The sequence below is a fragment of the Lepidochelys kempii genome, chromosome 7 (genome assembly GCF_965140265.1).
Source record: "Lepidochelys kempii isolate rLepKem1 chromosome 7, rLepKem1.hap2, whole genome shotgun sequence".
Taxonomy (NCBI): Eukaryota; Metazoa; Chordata; order Testudines; family Cheloniidae; genus Lepidochelys; species Lepidochelys kempii.
In genome coordinates, this window is record NC_133262.1 from 41,914,947 (window position 1) to 41,933,310 (window position 18,364).

General features: G+C 40.0%; 1 protein-coding gene across 1 annotated transcript in view; it reads left to right on the top strand.

The window, feature by feature from the left end:
* LOC140914480 (uncharacterized) overlaps positions 1–18,364 on the top strand; it is a 76,914-nt gene continuing 58,550 nt past the window's right edge. The window contains exons 1-3 of the mRNA XM_073352393.1: positions 1–76; positions 15,096–15,279; positions 17,511–17,553. Of these exons, the coding sequence (XP_073208494.1) occupies position 76; positions 15,096–15,279; positions 17,511–17,553 (228 nt within the window). The 5' untranslated portion in view covers positions 1–75. The remainder of the gene's footprint in view (positions 77–15,095; positions 15,280–17,510; positions 17,554–18,364) is intronic.

Below are 18,364 nucleotides of genomic sequence, written 5' to 3' on the forward strand. Positions count from 1 at the left end.
GATTTCAGAAATGAGACACTGCTGGGGCAGTGGACCTAGACAGCTACAGCAATCCCCAGTGAAGTGAGTGCATGAAGTGAGTGTCTTCTTTACTTATCAGCCATTGATTTGTGTCCTGGCTTTTTCTGGTGCACTCTCAAAGGAGAAGAGATTTTTAATGTTTTTTAAAAGGTAGATGTCCAAGCTGTGTTTTATTTATGCTTATTTGTTTTATTGATTTTTGGGTTGAGGTGTCACGGAAGGATGAGACAGCTGCACAGGGCAGCTGACTTCAGCCTGATACTTGGGCAGCACTCAGATTAGATTCATCATGAACAGTGTTAGGAGGAGGCAGAGCTGAGCAGCCACAATTGTCTCAGGCCTGTATGCAGCCAACTTGACAGGTAACCAAGCATTTTTAAGTTATAAAGTAGTGCCTGAAGGGTAGCTAACAGTTTTGTGGGATTCCACTGGGAGGACTAGTTGAACCAACATAGCTGCTATACTAGTTCTTCCTATCAACACTGTTAGTCCACTGGAACATATTGATGTAGTGATGGACAAACATGGTTAGTCTCAGAGCATGTGCCATCACAGTGGTGGCCAAAGCACCATTGAGGACAACGTTACAGGCACAGTAGAGGATTAATAAAAAATGATTTAGGCTTTGTCTATGCCAAAAGTCTGGTGTACTAGAGAACATAGAATTTCATTGGCCGCCCTTGTTACCATATGTAGCCCAGTGGGCCAGCTTACCTGTATTAATATTCATTGTTTTGTTATTCTGCTTTATTATATTTAGTAGTAATGCAAGGAACCTACAGGCTTTTATTCTGTAAGATTTGGCTTTAGTAGATAGCATGAGGCTTGAGGCCTATAACCTTTGGTATAGATAAATTTAAGTAACTCATAAGTTATAGGAAACTGAAAGTAGCATGCAAGAGGGGGAATTTTGTCCAGAATACCGACATCAGCCACCCACACCAACATACAGAAAGTTCCAGACAGAATGTCCGACCGCAAAGCTAACATGACAACAAATTGACGTGTATGCTAATATGGAACATCATACATATACTAACCTATAGCAAACGGACACCTTAGGGGGTGGAAATACAAATAAGGACCTCTATTGAATATGCATTGGACAAGGCAGCATCAGTGTAACCTACTATAAAAGTAACGTCCCAGGGACAGCAGAAGGGTGGAGAGATGTAGACCTTGGTATGGCCCAGAATGATGGCCACCGGGGAAGATGAGGACAAGGATGGTGAAGAGAAAGATAAGGGTTAAGTATGTAAGATAATGGTTAAGTAGGTTAAGAAAGATAAGGGTGTAAGTATGGATGCCCAAATGTACTTTCTGTATTATCTCTATCTGCCTTGTTGAGTTTAAGTGTGTGTATAACTTTGCTAAATTATTAAGAAATCATATTTGTATCTATCTATCTATATCTATCGAGAGAGAGAGAGTTCCTATGGTGTGAGTGTTGCACCTGTTCACATCGGGGTTCCCAAATTATATGATGATTTTGCAATAATCTTACTGGGCCTGATCTTGGGACAAGAACCTGTTAATCCTCAAGTTTACAATGATATATTCCCAACTTTGGGTCAGGCTACACATATAGCATTGCTAAATACAGTTGGGAGCAAGAGGGAACCATACAAAAAATCAGTACGGAGACTTATTGCATTCATGAAGCCCAGCAGATCTCAAAGTAACTATCATTCTTGGGTTTCAGACTCAATATCCACTCCACTACTACCCTCAGGGAGTGGATTATGGGCCTGATTTGGGCCTCAATATCCAACTCCCAGTGATGCCAGCAGGGCTGAGGGTACTCAGTTCTTTGCAAGATTTGGCACTAGTGGCCCTTATTCTCCATTCAGTATTTCTGCAGAATTTCCCGGATATCACTGGGAGTTCTGCTCAGAGACAGGGATAGAGTACGTGCCAACCTTCAGACAAGCTAGCCTCTGAACTTAACAGTGAAACAGGAGCTGTGCCACTTGTCTCATAAGGAGTGCAACTGAATAATTAAAACCTGTCTCTGCAGTGGTGCAGGATTCCAGCAAGTGTAACTGATTTTCAAATGAATGTACAGAAAAAAAACCTTGTCCTCTCTACCCCAGAAAATTACACTCCCAGAGTATAATTATCCCTACCACTGATATACTCCGAACCCTATGGAATATTTTTGTAATCTTCTTGATTATAAGCCCCTCAGGTTAGTGACAGTATCTTACTATCTGTAAGGTTTCATCCACAGCAGAGCACTAGACAAATAAATATTCTTCCTGGAGTACTTTAACACTAATCAGTACCGGGTTTACCATGGCGCCAGCAGGCCGGTGAGTGTGGCTGGGGGCAGGAAGGGCGTGGGAGAGTGGGTCTCTGGAGGATCTGTGTGGGGTACTCCTGGGGGAGTGAAAACAGATCCCCTGCAGATTTCATTTCTTTCCTTTCAAAAGTGACCGAAAAGCAAAGTGAGGGGAGTGGCAGCTGAGCATACCCATGGGTTTAGTTTGGGGGGCAGTGCCCGCAAACAGAGGCGAGGCATGGGGGCACACGGAGTCACACGCCACTGCCTCCCCCGCTTTCTGCAAGCGCAGAGCTGCCCAACTGAAAAAAGAGGGTGCTGCTCAGAAGATGCCACTTTCTGAGTCCTAGTGCTGGTTGAGCTCCCCTTCTGTGTGCTGGGAGCCATCCTGTTTTCTGTACAACAGTGAGTGCCTATGGTGGGAAAGGGCAGGGGCAGGCTGGGGCTAGGGGGAAAGAGGCATTGGGGAAGAAGGGGGTCGGGAGGAGATGGAGCGGTGGGGAGGGGGCATGGGATAGGGAAGAGAAGGGGACAGGGGAAGCGGGGGCAGAGGCCTGTCCTGTAGTAGGTAACTTCTGGGAACTCTTCTGGCTCTATCAATCTGTTTCTTTACTTCAGCAGGTGGGTATTGTAGTTGTAAGGAAGCTTGACAGAGATCTTGTAGGTGTTTGTCTCTGTCTGAGGGGTTGGAGCAAATGCGGTTGTATCGCAGAGCTTGGCTGTAGACGATGGATCGTGTGGTGTGGTCAGGGTGAAAGCCTAACAAAGAAAATAACAGAACACCACTAGCCGTCACCTTCAGCCCCCAACTAAAACCCCTCCAACGCATTATTAAGGATCTACAACCTATCCTAAAGGATGACCCAACACTCTCACAAATCTTGGGAGACAGGCCAGTCCTTGCCTACAGACAGCCCCGCAACCTGAAGCAAATACTCACCAACAACCACATACCACACAACAGAACCACTAACCCAGGAACTTATCCTTGCAACAAAGCCCGTTGCCAATTGTGCCCACATATCTATTCAGGGGAAACCATCACAGGGCCTAATAACAGCCGCCACACTATCAGAGGCTCGTATACCTGCACATCCACCAATGTGATATATGCCATCATGTGCCAGCAATGCCCCTCTGCCATGTACATTGGTCAAACTGGACAGTCTCTACGTAAAAGAATAAATGGACACAAATCAGATGTCAAGAATTATAACATTCATAAACCAGTCGGAGAACACTTCAATCTCTCTGGTCACGCAATCACAGACATGAAGGTCGCTATCTTAAAACAAAAAATCTTCAAATCCAGACTCCAGGGAGAAACTGCTGAATTGGAATTCATTTGCAAATTGGATACTATTAATTTAGGCTTAAATAGAGACTGGGAGTGGCTAAGTCATTATGCAAGGTAGCCTATTTCCTCTTGTTTTTTCCTACCCCCCCCCCCCGATGTTCTGGTTTAACTTGGATTTAAACTTGGAGAGTGGTCAGTTTGGATGAGCTATTACCAGCAGGAGAGTGAGTTTGTGTGTGTATGGGGGTGGGGGGGATGTGAGAAAACCTGGATTTGTGCTGGAAATGGCCCACCTTAATTATGCACATTGTAGGGAGAATGGTCACTTTGGATGAGCTATTACCAGCAGGATAGTGAGTTTGTGTGTGTGGTTTTTGGGAGGGGGGTGAGAGAACCTGGATTTGTGCAGAAAATGGCCCAACTTTATTATCATGCACATTGTGTAAAGAGTTGTCACTTTGGATGGGCTATCACCAGCAGGAGAGTGAATTTGTGTGGGGGGGTGGAGGGTGAGAAAACCTGGATTTGTGCTGGAAATGGCCCACCTGACGATCACTTTAGATAAGCTATTACCAGCAGGACAGTGGGGTGGGAGGAGGTATTTTTTCATATTCTCTGTGTATAAATAAAGTCTGCTGCAGTTTCCACGGCATGCATCCAATGAAGTGAGCTGTAGCTCACGAAAGCTCATGCTCAAATAAATTGGTTAGTCTCTAAGGTGCCACAAGTACTCCTTTTCTTTTTGCGAATACACTAACACGGCTGTTACTCTGAAACCCTTTATTTGAGCTATTCATGACCCTGAGCTTGTTCGGAAAACGTCTGCATATACTGGCTGCAGTTTTTCTATTTCTTTGCATTGCACGTTTTCCCCACATGAGGCCACCACTGTCCTCAAAGTCAAGAAATAATGTGGCCCAGATATTATATCAAACAAAATCCTGAAACAGCAATGACTGCTTTTAGGAAGGCCTATTTTAAAATCAACTCAGATACTTTGTGAGGTAGTCACACTGAAAAACGGAAGCCCTCAACCCACACTAATAGACATCTATGTTAACTACAGTAACTGCAAATTCTTTTGTAATATCTTTTAAAATACATGGCTTGATCAACAAAGTTGTCCCTTAAAGTCAGACTGGACTCCTCTTAAAGATATAAACAACATCTTTATCCTACAGATACTCAGAGAAGAAACTGAACAAGGTAGCATTTGCCTGCTTTGTAGTCCCGTCCCACTCACTCACACCCCAAAGAATCATTTAACTCAGTCTGGCACCTAGTATTAAGTCTTACAATGATTAGAAAATAGTATTGGTGGAAAAAACAGGACATGAAATCCATATACTAATCTGTCAAATGTAGGATAGAAATAAATATGCAAATAGAGGGGAAAGAAAGGAAGGCCAGCTAACTTTTTTCAACACAATCAACAGTGGTTAACCTGCCGTATTGGAACCAGCCCCGAACCTCGGATTTGCACTTGACAATTAAATGCTCATTGATTTTTTTTCCCCTCTAGCAAACAAAAGTCTCAGTATTTGAAAGAAAAGACAAAACTCACCAGACTAAATGAATGCCTGAGACATGGAAATCAAATACATTCTCGGTTATACATACCTGGGCCTCATAAGAGATATAGGGTTGTTCAAAATTAGAAAAGCACTCCAAGCATGTGGGCCTCTATACCATGAAGAAACCACTCAACACTCCATTAAACCCTTTTACAGTGTAATCCTACTCATTCTACTGTTACACCTGTTAGGACAAAACCGTCACAGAAACCCTGTGTCAGCTACCAGGCTAAATGCACTTCTGATCCCTCTCAGTATAAGTATGGGTCATTACACTATTGAATCTATTTCCCCATGTTAAGTATCCTCACACCTTCTAGTCAACTGTCTAAATGGGCCATCTTGATTATCACTACAAAAGTTTTTTTCTCCTGTTGACAATAGCTCAGCTTAATTAGTCTCTTACAGTTGGTATGGCTACTTCCACCTTTTCATGTTCTCTGTATGCATATCTATCTATCTTCTTATTATAGGTTCCATTCTATGCATCTGATGAAGTCGGCTGTAACCCATGAAAGCTTATGCTCAAATAAATTTGTTAGTCTCTAAGGTGCCACAAGTACTCCTGTTCTTTTTGCGGATACAGACTAACACAGCTGCTACTCTGAAACCTCTCAGTATGAACACACCCTCTCTAGGTCTCAGGCCTCTAGCCATCATCTCTCATGAGGCCCTGGCTCACAATATGCTATGTATCAACTGTGATTTACCTCAGCAGGTCTCACTTCTGTTCCCTATGAGGCAATGACAGTGATAATCAGTTACCAAATAGCCTCATGAAAGCAAATATTTATTTACTGCAAAAGCATTTTCAGAGAAGCCATATTTTAAAAAAAAACAGACTATATGCATGTCTAGCTTACCAAGTATGTAACTATCCTCTACTTGGGAACTCTGGTAGGTCTGTTCTGCAGAGCTATGTCAGCTTGTCTCCCTATCAGCTCCTGGCAACTCAACCCCCTTTGCTATAATCAAACCACTTTTTAAATGGTTTGCAGACCTTTGATTTACTAATTCCTACCTTTAGCAGAACAAGGTTTGCCACAGGTTGGAGGCAGGAGCCTTGAAGGCAACAGCCTGCCCCATTGTCTTCCAAGTGTGTTTGAGTGTTCTTATTTGGGAAGTCAGTCAATAACATTTATGCACAGCCCTCATTGAAATCAAGCATTATAGACATGTAGTAAACATTCCACTACTCCCAATGTAAATATTAATACAGTCACTTGGGAAATTTTGTATACAGTAACTTACCCTGACCCAGTCACCTACAGAGTTCATAAAATTGCTCTCAATATTCATATTATGTACAAGCTTTATCTATGTCACTCCCTTTATTTACAGCTCTGCTAACAGATGTGCACATGAAGTCCTGCAATAGGGTATGCAGAGCACAACTGGGTCAGTTCCCCTTATAATCAATGTAGAAGTGAGCACTGGACTTCCGGTAACATCACAACCAAATTTTCTCTGTACTGCAACACACTGGAGACTAAAAAACAAACAAACAAAACCAAAAAAATCCAAACAGTGGATTATGTTTTCATTTCATGTAATTCCTGGGACTCAACATTAGACTTCCGATCAGTGAAAGAAACAACCCCACCCAGATAGAAAAATGGTAAAAAATGGGAGATCAACAAAAAAAACATTAAATAACTGGAAAAAACAAATCCAGCTAGGCTGCTACATATCCCTGCTCCAAACGACCAGAATAGACTCCTTCACTACAGTGAAGTATTCAGGCAGATAAATGCAGAATTGAGGATTAAGATTGAGGTGGACTGTGTGAAAAAACAAAACTCAGAACAGCTATGTAAGAGTGTGACAAGCACTTACCACTTCACTTTCCAAAATACACAGTCATAACATCTGTTTAGATTATCAGAAACCACTTAAGACTATCAAGGAAAAATACCAAACATTGTCAAACATCTTTCTGGGCATATAATTGATATCTGCTGTCCAAAATAAGAGCCTGATCCCGTGAGGTGCCTAGACCCCTGAACTTCCATGACTTCACCATTATAGTTAGGGTTCCTTGGCATTTCACAAAGGGCACTCAGAATTTTGCAGGCTTGGGCTAAATAGATGATGTAAATTGTACTTTACTGCACCGGGGCAAAGCATATTACTAGGGGTTTGATCTTACGGCCATTAAAGTCATTAAGAGCATTGTCATTTACTACATTTGGAGCAGGACTGGGCTCTTCATTTTTCACACATCCCAAGAGGACTTTTCATAACTAAAGATTTTGCTAATTGCCAGACTTGTGAGCTAAGTAAATTTAACCTGGATTCTGATGAATAAAAAAAACACCAAGATGGCCTTTAATATCTTTACAAAGCTATCAGTTTTGGGATGTGTAAACACATTAATGAAACTTTCTTTACCTGAAGAAGCAGAGTTTGACATTTCTCCTCCTAGATACAAGAAATTTCTCAAAATCAAGATGTTGGAATTCTATCCTCATAAAAAAGTAGTTTCTCTAACCTTCATTTTAGGTTTAACTCTCCATCTGTGCAGCAAAGACTTTCACTGATTCAAACTGCCATTTTTTGTGTAAAATGGTGTGATGTACTCCATATGCTTTATGAAAATATGCTTTGAATGTGAATATAATGTAACTGGAATATGCTTTATTCAAAAGGTCTCTTGTAAGGTATCATTACAAAGCTTATAATCGACTGTGTTCATCCTATTTGTATGCATGTATCATTCTTGTGTCTGAAGCTAGAAATATGAAGTATAACTCTGAGTTCTTATTGTAACTATGCAAAGTGTGGGCCATTAATGGTGGTTTAGAATCTTGATGGCTCCTATTGACTAGGACAATTGGTTGTAAATGGTTTATTTGCCTGCAAGCCTTCCTATGTATGTGTGAGCCAGCCCAGGAAGAATGGAGGCTGGGGTCTCACAGGCCATGTGACCATGTCACATGATACTGGAATCCATTTTAAATCTGGTACTTTTCCATTTAGAAGGCAGGGTGGGGACCCAGAGACACAAAAGATGCCCGGTTTGGGCCAAAGCTATAAAAGGGAGTGGAACAGAACAAAGTGGTCTACCACTCATGGGCTGCCAGTCATGAGAAAAACCCTCCTAAGATATCTGCTAACAAGGACTGAACCATGGGAAAGGATTGGGCCCAGACTAAGACTGAGTTTAGTTTGTGAAAGAAGCTTATTGGAACATCTGAGGGAGAGATGTTACCTGTAATCAGTTTCTTAATGTATTAGGCTTAGACTTAAGTGTTCTTCCTTTATTTTGCTTGGTGATTTATTGTGTTTGTTCTTACTTGAAACCACTTAAATCTTACTTTTTATTCTTAATAAAATCACTTATTAATGAACCTAGAGTAAGTGATTAATAGTTGGGGGAGTAAACAGCTGTGCATCTCTCTTTTTATCAGTGATATAGAGGTTGAACAATTTAGGAGTTTCTCCTGTATAAGCTTTATGCAGAGTAAAATGGACTTATATGGGGGTTGGATCCCACTGGGAGCGGGGTGTCTGGGTGCTGGAGATAGGTGACCTGTTGAGCAGTTTTTGGTTAAAGTCTTCAGTTTTGGGGCCATGGACCAGACCTGGGTCTGTGTTGCAGCAGCCTAGCGGATCTGGCTCAACCAGGCAGGTTTCTGGAGTCCCAAGCTGGAAGGGAAAACTGTTATTCCAGCACATCAGGTGACAGTCCCAAGGGGGTCTCTGTGACTGAACCTGTCACAAATGGATTTCCAGTCACAACAGTTAGAAATGGGATTACCATGGCCAGTTTTCCAATATTCATGGTGGTTTTGTACTGCTGTATTTTAGGTCAGTTTAAAAAACAAACATGCATTTCAAGTAGTGAAATGTAGCCATACACCTATTTTGCTAATACTCCCAGGTGAATGCTAGCTTTAAGATGTACTCTGCTGACTGTTAGAATAAGAAATTCAGACAAATTCTAGTACCCAAGTCAGTCATTGTTACATGATACCATAGATTAAATAAAGATAGTGTCAGTCATTCATGCAGTAGTCTCACTTTGACTCCTTCAAGATTACTGTAAGCACCACATCATTATACCAATACAGATTTAAGATTATGTGCCACTCTAGAAAATCTTCTCGGGTTAATGTAAAAAGAAAAATTCACATTAAATCAATCTAGAATCACAACCCTTTATCGTAACCCTTTTTGATAGTATATCTTCAGCCCTCACTGGGGTCAATGGGATTGCATAGGCTAATGAGCAGAATGTGACCCTTACAGTCGCTAAAAGCTATACTTGACATACAATCACATGAGGGATGGGCTAATGTGTATCTATCAGCACTGGGATGTGCAGACCTTAATACTATCCAAATGAGGGCTATAAGTTTCTATCAACTGGGGAGAAGCAGGATTTCCATGTAGACTCGGTCAAGGATGGTAGGCCCAAGAATTGACCTTCCTTGACAGTAATCCCATATGGATGTACAGATTCATGTATTATTTTTTGGGGAGGGGAGGGGGGACAGAACAAAAAAACAGATGTTGCTGCTCAGAAAAACAAAATTAAACCCCAAACCCCAGAGATTTTGACTTACTGTGAAATATAATAAAAAACTAGGGCATATGCATTGTCTGACAGTCATATGGTTCTCAGATTTTTTTTTTTTTGAGTGAACAATGTTTCCTCTTTATGAGCTACTAAATGAAGAACTTTTCAAGGTAAAGCTTTGATAGAATCTATGTCATACTAAGACAATTTTAGGCATGCTGACCAGACAGTGTCTATTTAGGACTCAAAATTATTCATTTCTCCAATATTAGGAGATTGATCAGATATACTTCTGACAGAGAAATTGTTGAGACAACTGTATGTAAAACAGGTTTCAGAGTAACAGCCGTGTTAGTCTGTATTCGCAAAAAGAAAAGGAGTACTTGTGGCACCTTAGAGACTAACCAATTTATTTGTATGTAAAACACTGAGACAAGGCTAATGTTTTGTGCTTAGATTATCTACATAATTTTCTTTTCATTCACTTTTGTACTGTCTGATCTCAAAACAAACTAGCGTGGTGTTGACATTTTCAAACTTACTTAATACAGGATTTTTCGTATCCCAAGTCAGTGTGATGAACTATTTTAAATTAGTCACAAACATTGCTGAGGCTAAGAAAAATCACGAACAAAGAATTAAATCTTGCAATAGTAATAGTAATCTAGATGTGAAGCAATTGTCTGTCCGCTAGAATTAGTCCAGAAATCCTGCATTTTCATCTTGGTTTAGATGAGTCTCTTTGGCCATGGATAAACCACTCACTTCTCTGCCTCAGTTTCCCTATCTGGAAGATTAGTCTATGTGTATTTATTTCACAGCAATTTTCGTTACATCTTGAAGACAAAACATTCTAAGAATGAACTTTAAGCTTTTTTCATATACATGTATCACTACACAGTTTACATAGTTAATAGACTTAAGGAATTATACATGATATACAGAATAGAGACATGGGATAATATGTTACCTGTTAAGTGTAGTACATTGGAATATAAAGGTACATTAATTTTTGCTCTCTCCAATATACATCACATGAGATGATTGAGAGATTCTATTAAGCCAACCTACTAATATGCAGATTAATACTGAAAGATTGTTTTCCACATTCTTTTACTGTCAGTCCAGGAGACTGATAGAAGCCTCTGTCCTAAGAGAAACCACAACATCTCTGTTAAAGATGATCAGCTGTAGCATGAATCTTAGCACTGGGAAAATGTAGTACAACATATAAGCCATTACACAAGACTTCCATAAACGGTTTCATAATTTTCAACAGCAAGCATCAAGGAAACAGAGTGAGAACTTACCACTAAAGAAAACAGTTAAAGCCTGAAGATAAAGAATGTGGTCTTTGGAAGCAATATTCATACTTCATACATTTGTTTACATTACAACTAGATCCTTGATAGATTAGTGCATTAGAATACCTTAGTCTAAATCAGGGGAGGGCAAACTACGGCCCGCAGGCTGGATCCGGCCACTCAGGGCTTTGGATCCGGCCCGTGGGATTGCCACCACTGCAGGCTCTGCGCAGCAGCCACACCATGTCCCTGTAGCCCCTTGGGGTGTGGGAGCAGAGAGCGCCACACACTGCTCTTGCTTGTGGGTATCTCCCCCAAAGCTCCCATTGGCCAGGAACGGGGTACAGCGGCCAATGGGAGCTTTGGGGGGGGGTACCCACAAGCAAGGGAAACACATGGAGCCCTCTGTAGCCCGCACCCCCAGGGGCCGCAGGAATATGGTGCCAGCCGCTTCCCAGCTCGGCCCGGGGCTGGCAGGGAGCTTGCCCTGGCCCCGGTGCGTGCTGCTGTCACCCTGGAGCTACTGTAGGTAAGCGGCGCTGGGCCAGAACATGAACCCCTCCTGCACCCCAGCCCACAACTCCCTGCCCTAAACCCCCTGCCTGTACCTCGCACCACTCCTGCCCCCCAACCCACTGCCCTGAGCCCCCTGCTGCACCCCGTACCCCCATGCACCCCAACCCCCTTAGCCCCCTGCCCCACGCTGCACCCCAACTCCCCATCCCACACCCCTCCTGCATCCCACACCCCTCCTGCACCTCAACCCCCTGCCCTAAGCCCCATCCTGCACCCTAACCCACTTCCCTGAGCCCCCTCATATACCCCGCATCCCTCCTTTGCCCCAACCCCTTGCCCTGAGCCCCTTCCTGCACACCGCACCCCCACACACACACACCCTGCCCCCTGCCCCAGCCCTACAAGTAATTTCCCAACCCAGATGTGGCCCTCGGGCCAAAAAGTTTGCCCACACCTGGTCTAAATTATGTACGGCATACATTTTAAGTACTTTTAAAAGATATAGCATTTCATAAATTATACACAACCAACAGCGCTGAAACAGAATCATTTATAGGGTAGAGTTTGCAACATACCCTTTGGATTCTCAGGCATAACATACAATGCTGTTATTTCATAGTAGTGCTAAAGTGCTGTTTGAAGACCTATCTTTCTGTATACTGTTAGAAACAAGTCCCTTTGATCTTCTATACACACCTGGACAGCCATGACATACTGAGGCTCATAAAAATCTTAGCAGGCATTGGGAGTGGGAGAGGGGCAATTTCAAGGTTCTCTCAAAACAGAAAAGGAGGACTTGTGGCACCTTAGAGACTAACAAATTTATTCGATGAAGTGAGCTGTAGCTCACAAAAGCTTATGCTCAAATAAATTTGTTAGTCTCTAAGGTGCCACAAGTCCTCCTTTTCCAGATACAGAATAACATGGCTGCTACTCTGAAACCTCTCAAAACAGAGAAATTTAAAATAGGAATTTATACTGGATTATATAGAAAAATGAATACAAAGCAAACATATTAAGTTATTAATGTAGAGCAAATACAGAGTTTCTTACCTGTTACAAAAATCAGTTATAAGTTTTCTATATAACAATAGTTTTAGCAAATAGAACTTAAGACCTTGTTGAAGCCAAAAGATTCAAAGGGCTTAAACACTTCCTTTTATAAGGCTTTATTTCCTAATGAGGCCCAGCTGTGAGCCTCTCATTCTATGCCTGACAGTTCCCACACTCCCTTTGCAGTGTTAACAAAGGTTTTTCTAGAAAAGCACTGTAACTTTTTCTTCTCCTTGTTAGGTACAGAGTATATACACTCTGCTACAGGGTCATCACAAAGGGTTAAAACAAAAAGAACCATGTTATCCATCATACTCAATGGCTTTTTGTATGAGAAGTTGTAAATAAAGATACTGGATTTTTTGTAATTTATTTGCACAAAGAACTTGGTCTCATGCTTAAAGTTAATCCTGTGTTTGTATTTAAGTGTTTGTAGAATCAGGAACTTACTTGTTTTGTATTCCTCCTATACAAATAAAGAGATCTTTTTCTCTCTATTGTTTTAATTATTTACTAAACTACTTATTTGAGTACTTTCACAGTTTAGATCTTGTCTTTACTTTGATCTCTGAACTGTTGTAAATGCTTCCTGCAGCCACTCAGCCACATACAAATGTATATGTGATTAGACATTTATATATTGAAGTCAAAGGAAGCTACAGGTTCTCAGGCACAATCTGTCTCATGTTGGGCACCCATAAACTGAGGATCACAAAATCAGTGTCCTTTTTTGAACATTTGGGCCCTGATCTTCCAAACATTTATGCATGTGTGTGTCCTTCCATTGACTTCATTGGGATTACTCTTGGAAGAGTTTTCAGGACTGTGTCTTAGTTTGGGTTGTTCAGGGTGGTTTTTGAATGTTCTTGTTCTAATGTGCCATGGTACATGGAAATGGCCCTCTGTAAAATAAATAATAACAATAATTGCTAAGAAGGCAAACATGTGATCCATATGTAACTGATATGAAGCTTCAGACACTACTTGCAATCTGAACCAGTCCATATATCATCTGGTGAGCCCTGGCATACTCACCATACCTGCCACTAGTTGACATCTACATACTTGGAGATATGTGTGATATCCAGCACATCTCTATAATATTTATGCATGTCAATAGGCCTATTTATATCCGTAAAGTTAAGCATAGACCCTTACAGTAGAATACTATAGTACTTTTAGATTAGGTTCTAAAAGTGTGATTGAAAGTCAGAGTATACTGGTTATTATGTCGTAAGTCCCAGAGAACAAATATTTTGTTCTAATACTTTCTGGCACACTAATTTACTGATTCTCTAAATGGAAACCACTTGTGCATATGTAGTTTGCACCAACTGCGCATATTAGTTAACCTCATTTCAAAGGTGTTTTTTATTCTTCACTCCAGTATGGGATACACTACGGCTTCAGTCCTGCAAACACTTATGCAGATGCTCAACTTTAAGCATGTGAGTAATCCCTTTGACTTCTGTGAACTCTTCACATCTTAAAGTTAAGTACATGTGTAAGTGATTGCAAAATTGCTTAACAATGGACAGAAATTGGTTATTACAGGAAATTGACAGATTATCTTGTTTAGATTTTTCTATATAATGAAAATTGGATAATAAAGTATGTTAGTCATATAGAAAAGTAATAATAAGGAAAATAAGGGTTTTAGAGACTATTAGTGTGGATTTGGTTTTGTGAACATGGCATTTTTAAGAACTGTTGCTTTTTTGGGTAATTAAAAAACATAATTGCTCATTCTGTGTTCTTAACTATGATAATTAATAATAAGGAGAACATATATTTTGAAACTAGCATTCATTACTGAGTCTACAGTCAATACTTTATTTTGTGCTGTAGAGAGAAACATATGGTTAAGAACTACTAGCAGTCTTTTTTTTGTTGAGTAGTTAGTTGCTGTCTCTAACAACTGTGTTGTATTTAAACTGAGTTTATGTTAAGAAAGGGGAGGTGCTCTATAAAAACAAAACCTTTAACAGGGAGGGGAACAGTACTAGACTTCTTGTATGTGTGAATTCTCTTCTATTATTAGATGTATAGTAAACTACTATAAATCAAAAATATAGTTGGCTATTATTATTATTATTAGTAACTGGTTAATCTTGAGGTTTTTTTAAACTTTTCAAATACTGAAAATTGTGTAATTCTGTTGAAAGGAGACCTTTGCCACCATCAAAATGAAGGTGGTGTCCCTGCCTTGAACTGGGCAACTGAGAATTAATTGTATTAATGATTATACTTCTCAAACTTATACCTCAAGGAGTATGTAGAAGGGAAAAGTTGAAAATTCAACACAGATAATCCTGTTATTTCAAACTTGGAGGTAGTCTTTAACCTGCTAATTAATATTAGTAAGCCTACACTGGGTAATATGCTCACAATGTGTCACGGATATAATCATTCCTTAAACAGATTTAGCAGGGATTTTTAAAATTAATAAAAAGTCCTCTTGAAATTACAAGAGGCAAATACTTATTCTATACAAACACATCCACTAACTTTTCTTCCATTGTTTCAGTGCCTGTGTTCGAGATGCCTTCACCATTACCTGTGCCTCAGACAAGTCTAACTTCTCCTGATCCTGGAATTTCACCGCCTCCATCTTGTGTTTCTCAAACAACAAAAGAGAGGATTAAATGGAAAGGAAAACCCAAAAGAAACAAAATAAATAAAGATGACATTAGTTATCCAAGCAACTTCAAGTAAGTGAGGAAAGATCTCTTATTTGTAGATGAAATACTAAGTTTGCTTATGTTGGTCAGTGTAGTATCCAGTGTGACAAAAATATGTATCTAACTTGCAAATTGTTTAGGCATCAAAAAGTTATTTAACAAGTCTAGCAGTTGTTTTGCAACGTTTTCTGCATTGTTAATAAATATCCAAAATTGCTTTTTTTTACTCAGTACTAGCCTTATTGTATCCTAGGGAAGATCTAGGAACTTGACTTCCAAATTTTCAGGTACTTTAAGCTGGCTGCCAGTATATAAGTGGGCATTGTACTTACTAACACCCAATGTCTACATCAACTGAAACACAAGCAATCTCTGCATAACAGTGAACAACAGCTTTTCAGGTAAAATACTTGGCCCTTACAGAGTGCCTCAGACTGTTGTTATGGGTGTTTATGAAAGCGCTGTTAAGTAAATAATGTACACATTGTACAGATGGCAAATTGCTGCATGGAGTCACGATGTAAAGACACACAATGAGTGTGGCAGAGGTGGGAATAGAATTTAGGACTCCTGGGTCACAATTTTCCAAGAGGTGGACCATCTGAGAATTGGGCCCCTTTATGGCTTATCAGGTTGGGCATCCAAAATCTATAGTTGCTCTTGAAAATTTTCACTCAGAATTAGTTCTGATCGGACTTGAAGTAATATCATTTTCTCAATAGAAGGCAAAGTGGGACAGTTAACTGGAAGATCAAATGTAGCCTATAATACAAAGCTCTTACTCTTAGGGAATATGCTTAAACCCTTGTTAACCTTTTTTCTTCTTGTACATGTCTGAAGCTACAGATGTATTAGGTAGGGGAGAAGCTAAAGTTACAGGGATATATGAATTTGGTCAAGCTTGTCTTGCCACCTGTAGAAAATAAATTACCATAATTTCAACAGCCATACATCAGTCTTTCTTTCATCCTCAAACTTTTGTTGGCTTTACTTCAAATGGTGGATAGCAAATAACATGTCTGTTTCTATTTACTTCTGATTTGTCAGATAATTCCCTAAATACCAGTTAAGAAGTGATACAGTTGTGTTACTGTAGAGTTCTTGAGCCCTTTAAGTCCTTCCCTGGCTTACTAAAGAGAACCCCTATAGGGCCAGTACTGACTTGGGAGATACTGAGCATCTGTTTCTTCTAAAGGAGAATTACTTACTTGAGCTAGATTTCATAGGTCCTAGATAACTGCTGTTAAACCCCACCTTGGTCTGAGAGGGAGAACAGGGCTGAAGTTACTGTGGCTGTTTTGAATCATTATTGGTGGTATATGTGCTGTCTCTAAAGTTGCAACAGTTTGGAAGTACTGGCTTTGCATAGTATTGAATACCAGAATGAGCAAATACCATGGCACATGAAGGACTAGGCTGTTTGTCCAAGGATTTTGGATGAATCATGCTGTAGAAGGCTTCTACAATGGAAAGCATGAGGAAAGAGAACAAAGTGGGTAGTGTCAGTTTTCTCTTGGCCAGATGATTAAAGAGGACATTTCTTAGTTACAGCTAGTCAAATAAAGAGACGCAACTAAAGAGACCCAAAAGCTTCTAACACATCTGAATTGTTCTTTGTTGCCTGACACTATGTTTAGAGACTTGGGGGGGGGGGGGGGAGAGACTAGAAATCTGCCACTTTCATAGATTAGTCATCTTCGTCTTGATTTCTCTTGTAAAGATGGAAGGAGTTTAATAAAGAGACTGTTAGCTGTGGCAGCTTCTATAGTTAGCACAGAAGGACTTAATATTCTGTGGCTCTTTCTAGGACAATTGTAATGTATCATCACTTGTGAATGTTACTCTGCAAGTCCCTCCATAATGTTAAAATGAATCCACTTACTTTAATAATAAAAAAAAAAGACTTGCTAGACTCTGAAACAAATGTTGATACTAAAAGTATAGTAGACAGAATGGGGATATATACACACACACAATCTAAACTGCTGCTTCGGTTATTCCTGAGACCGCATATGTAATCCTATGATAAGGGCTCTTATTTTCTATGCATGGGCCATGTGGTGGAGTTTCCATGATCACTTCATATACAACTATTACCCTTGACATTCTAGAATTTGAGTGAAACTGACTTCTAGTATATTTTCAATATGTCTCATAAGGTATACAGTGGTGACTCGATTGATTTACTTACAACTGTTACTAATCCTGAATCCTATGTCTGCAGTGTGTGGTGTTCAAATGAACAAATATTTTCTCCCTAGGCACTTGGGCCATGTGGGATGGAATCCACTAACTGGATTTACTGTAAGTATTTACCAATACAACTATCAAACTAAACTGATAATGCTTCTGCTTGTGTGGAACAATTTTAGAATCTCTAACTTCTGTTCAATATTGTGATCATGAGCTAAAAATTGCACTGGATTACAACTTGGCATTCCTTGAGTTAAAACTTGTATGAAACTTTCTTCAACACCTGTAAGGAAAGGCGTGGGGGAAAATGAAAAGGAAAGGCCTCTTCTGTCTTGCTGAAGAGTGGCCAAAATGGAATAATGAGGGTATATTGTTAAAGAAAGCCAATCCACTTAAAATTGGGTAGATAAGAGCTTTAAACTTAAGACTCTTCTTAGCAACATATCCTAAGAGTAGAGGAAACAGTAGATCTAATAAATAACACTTCAAAAAGTTTATTTCTCATGGTTTTTATTTAAGGTCTCTCCAAGACTGAATAGTCACTTGAACTTTTTATAGGATAAAGTAGTTGAACTCCCTCCAAGGAGCTAACAAGAAACACGAAGTCACTTCAGCATAGAGCTACACTTATTAATCATCTTAAAGTAAGATAGTGGAATGTAAACAGATTTCATTTAGTGAAGGCTTTCACAAACTTGTATTGCATTGTGTAATCTGGAGACTAATGGGAATACTCTGTTCGAAAAGCTAGGTTTTTTTACTGGTTAGTTCCCCAACTTTTTTTCTTAATTGGCTTAAATTTTAAGAAATCTTCTGGAATCTAAAGAAACTGATAGCTTGTCTCCATTAGTGTTGCTGAAATCTTCTCATTATCCTCCTTCCCATGCAACCTCAGGAAAGGAAACACAAATGCATTAGTCTT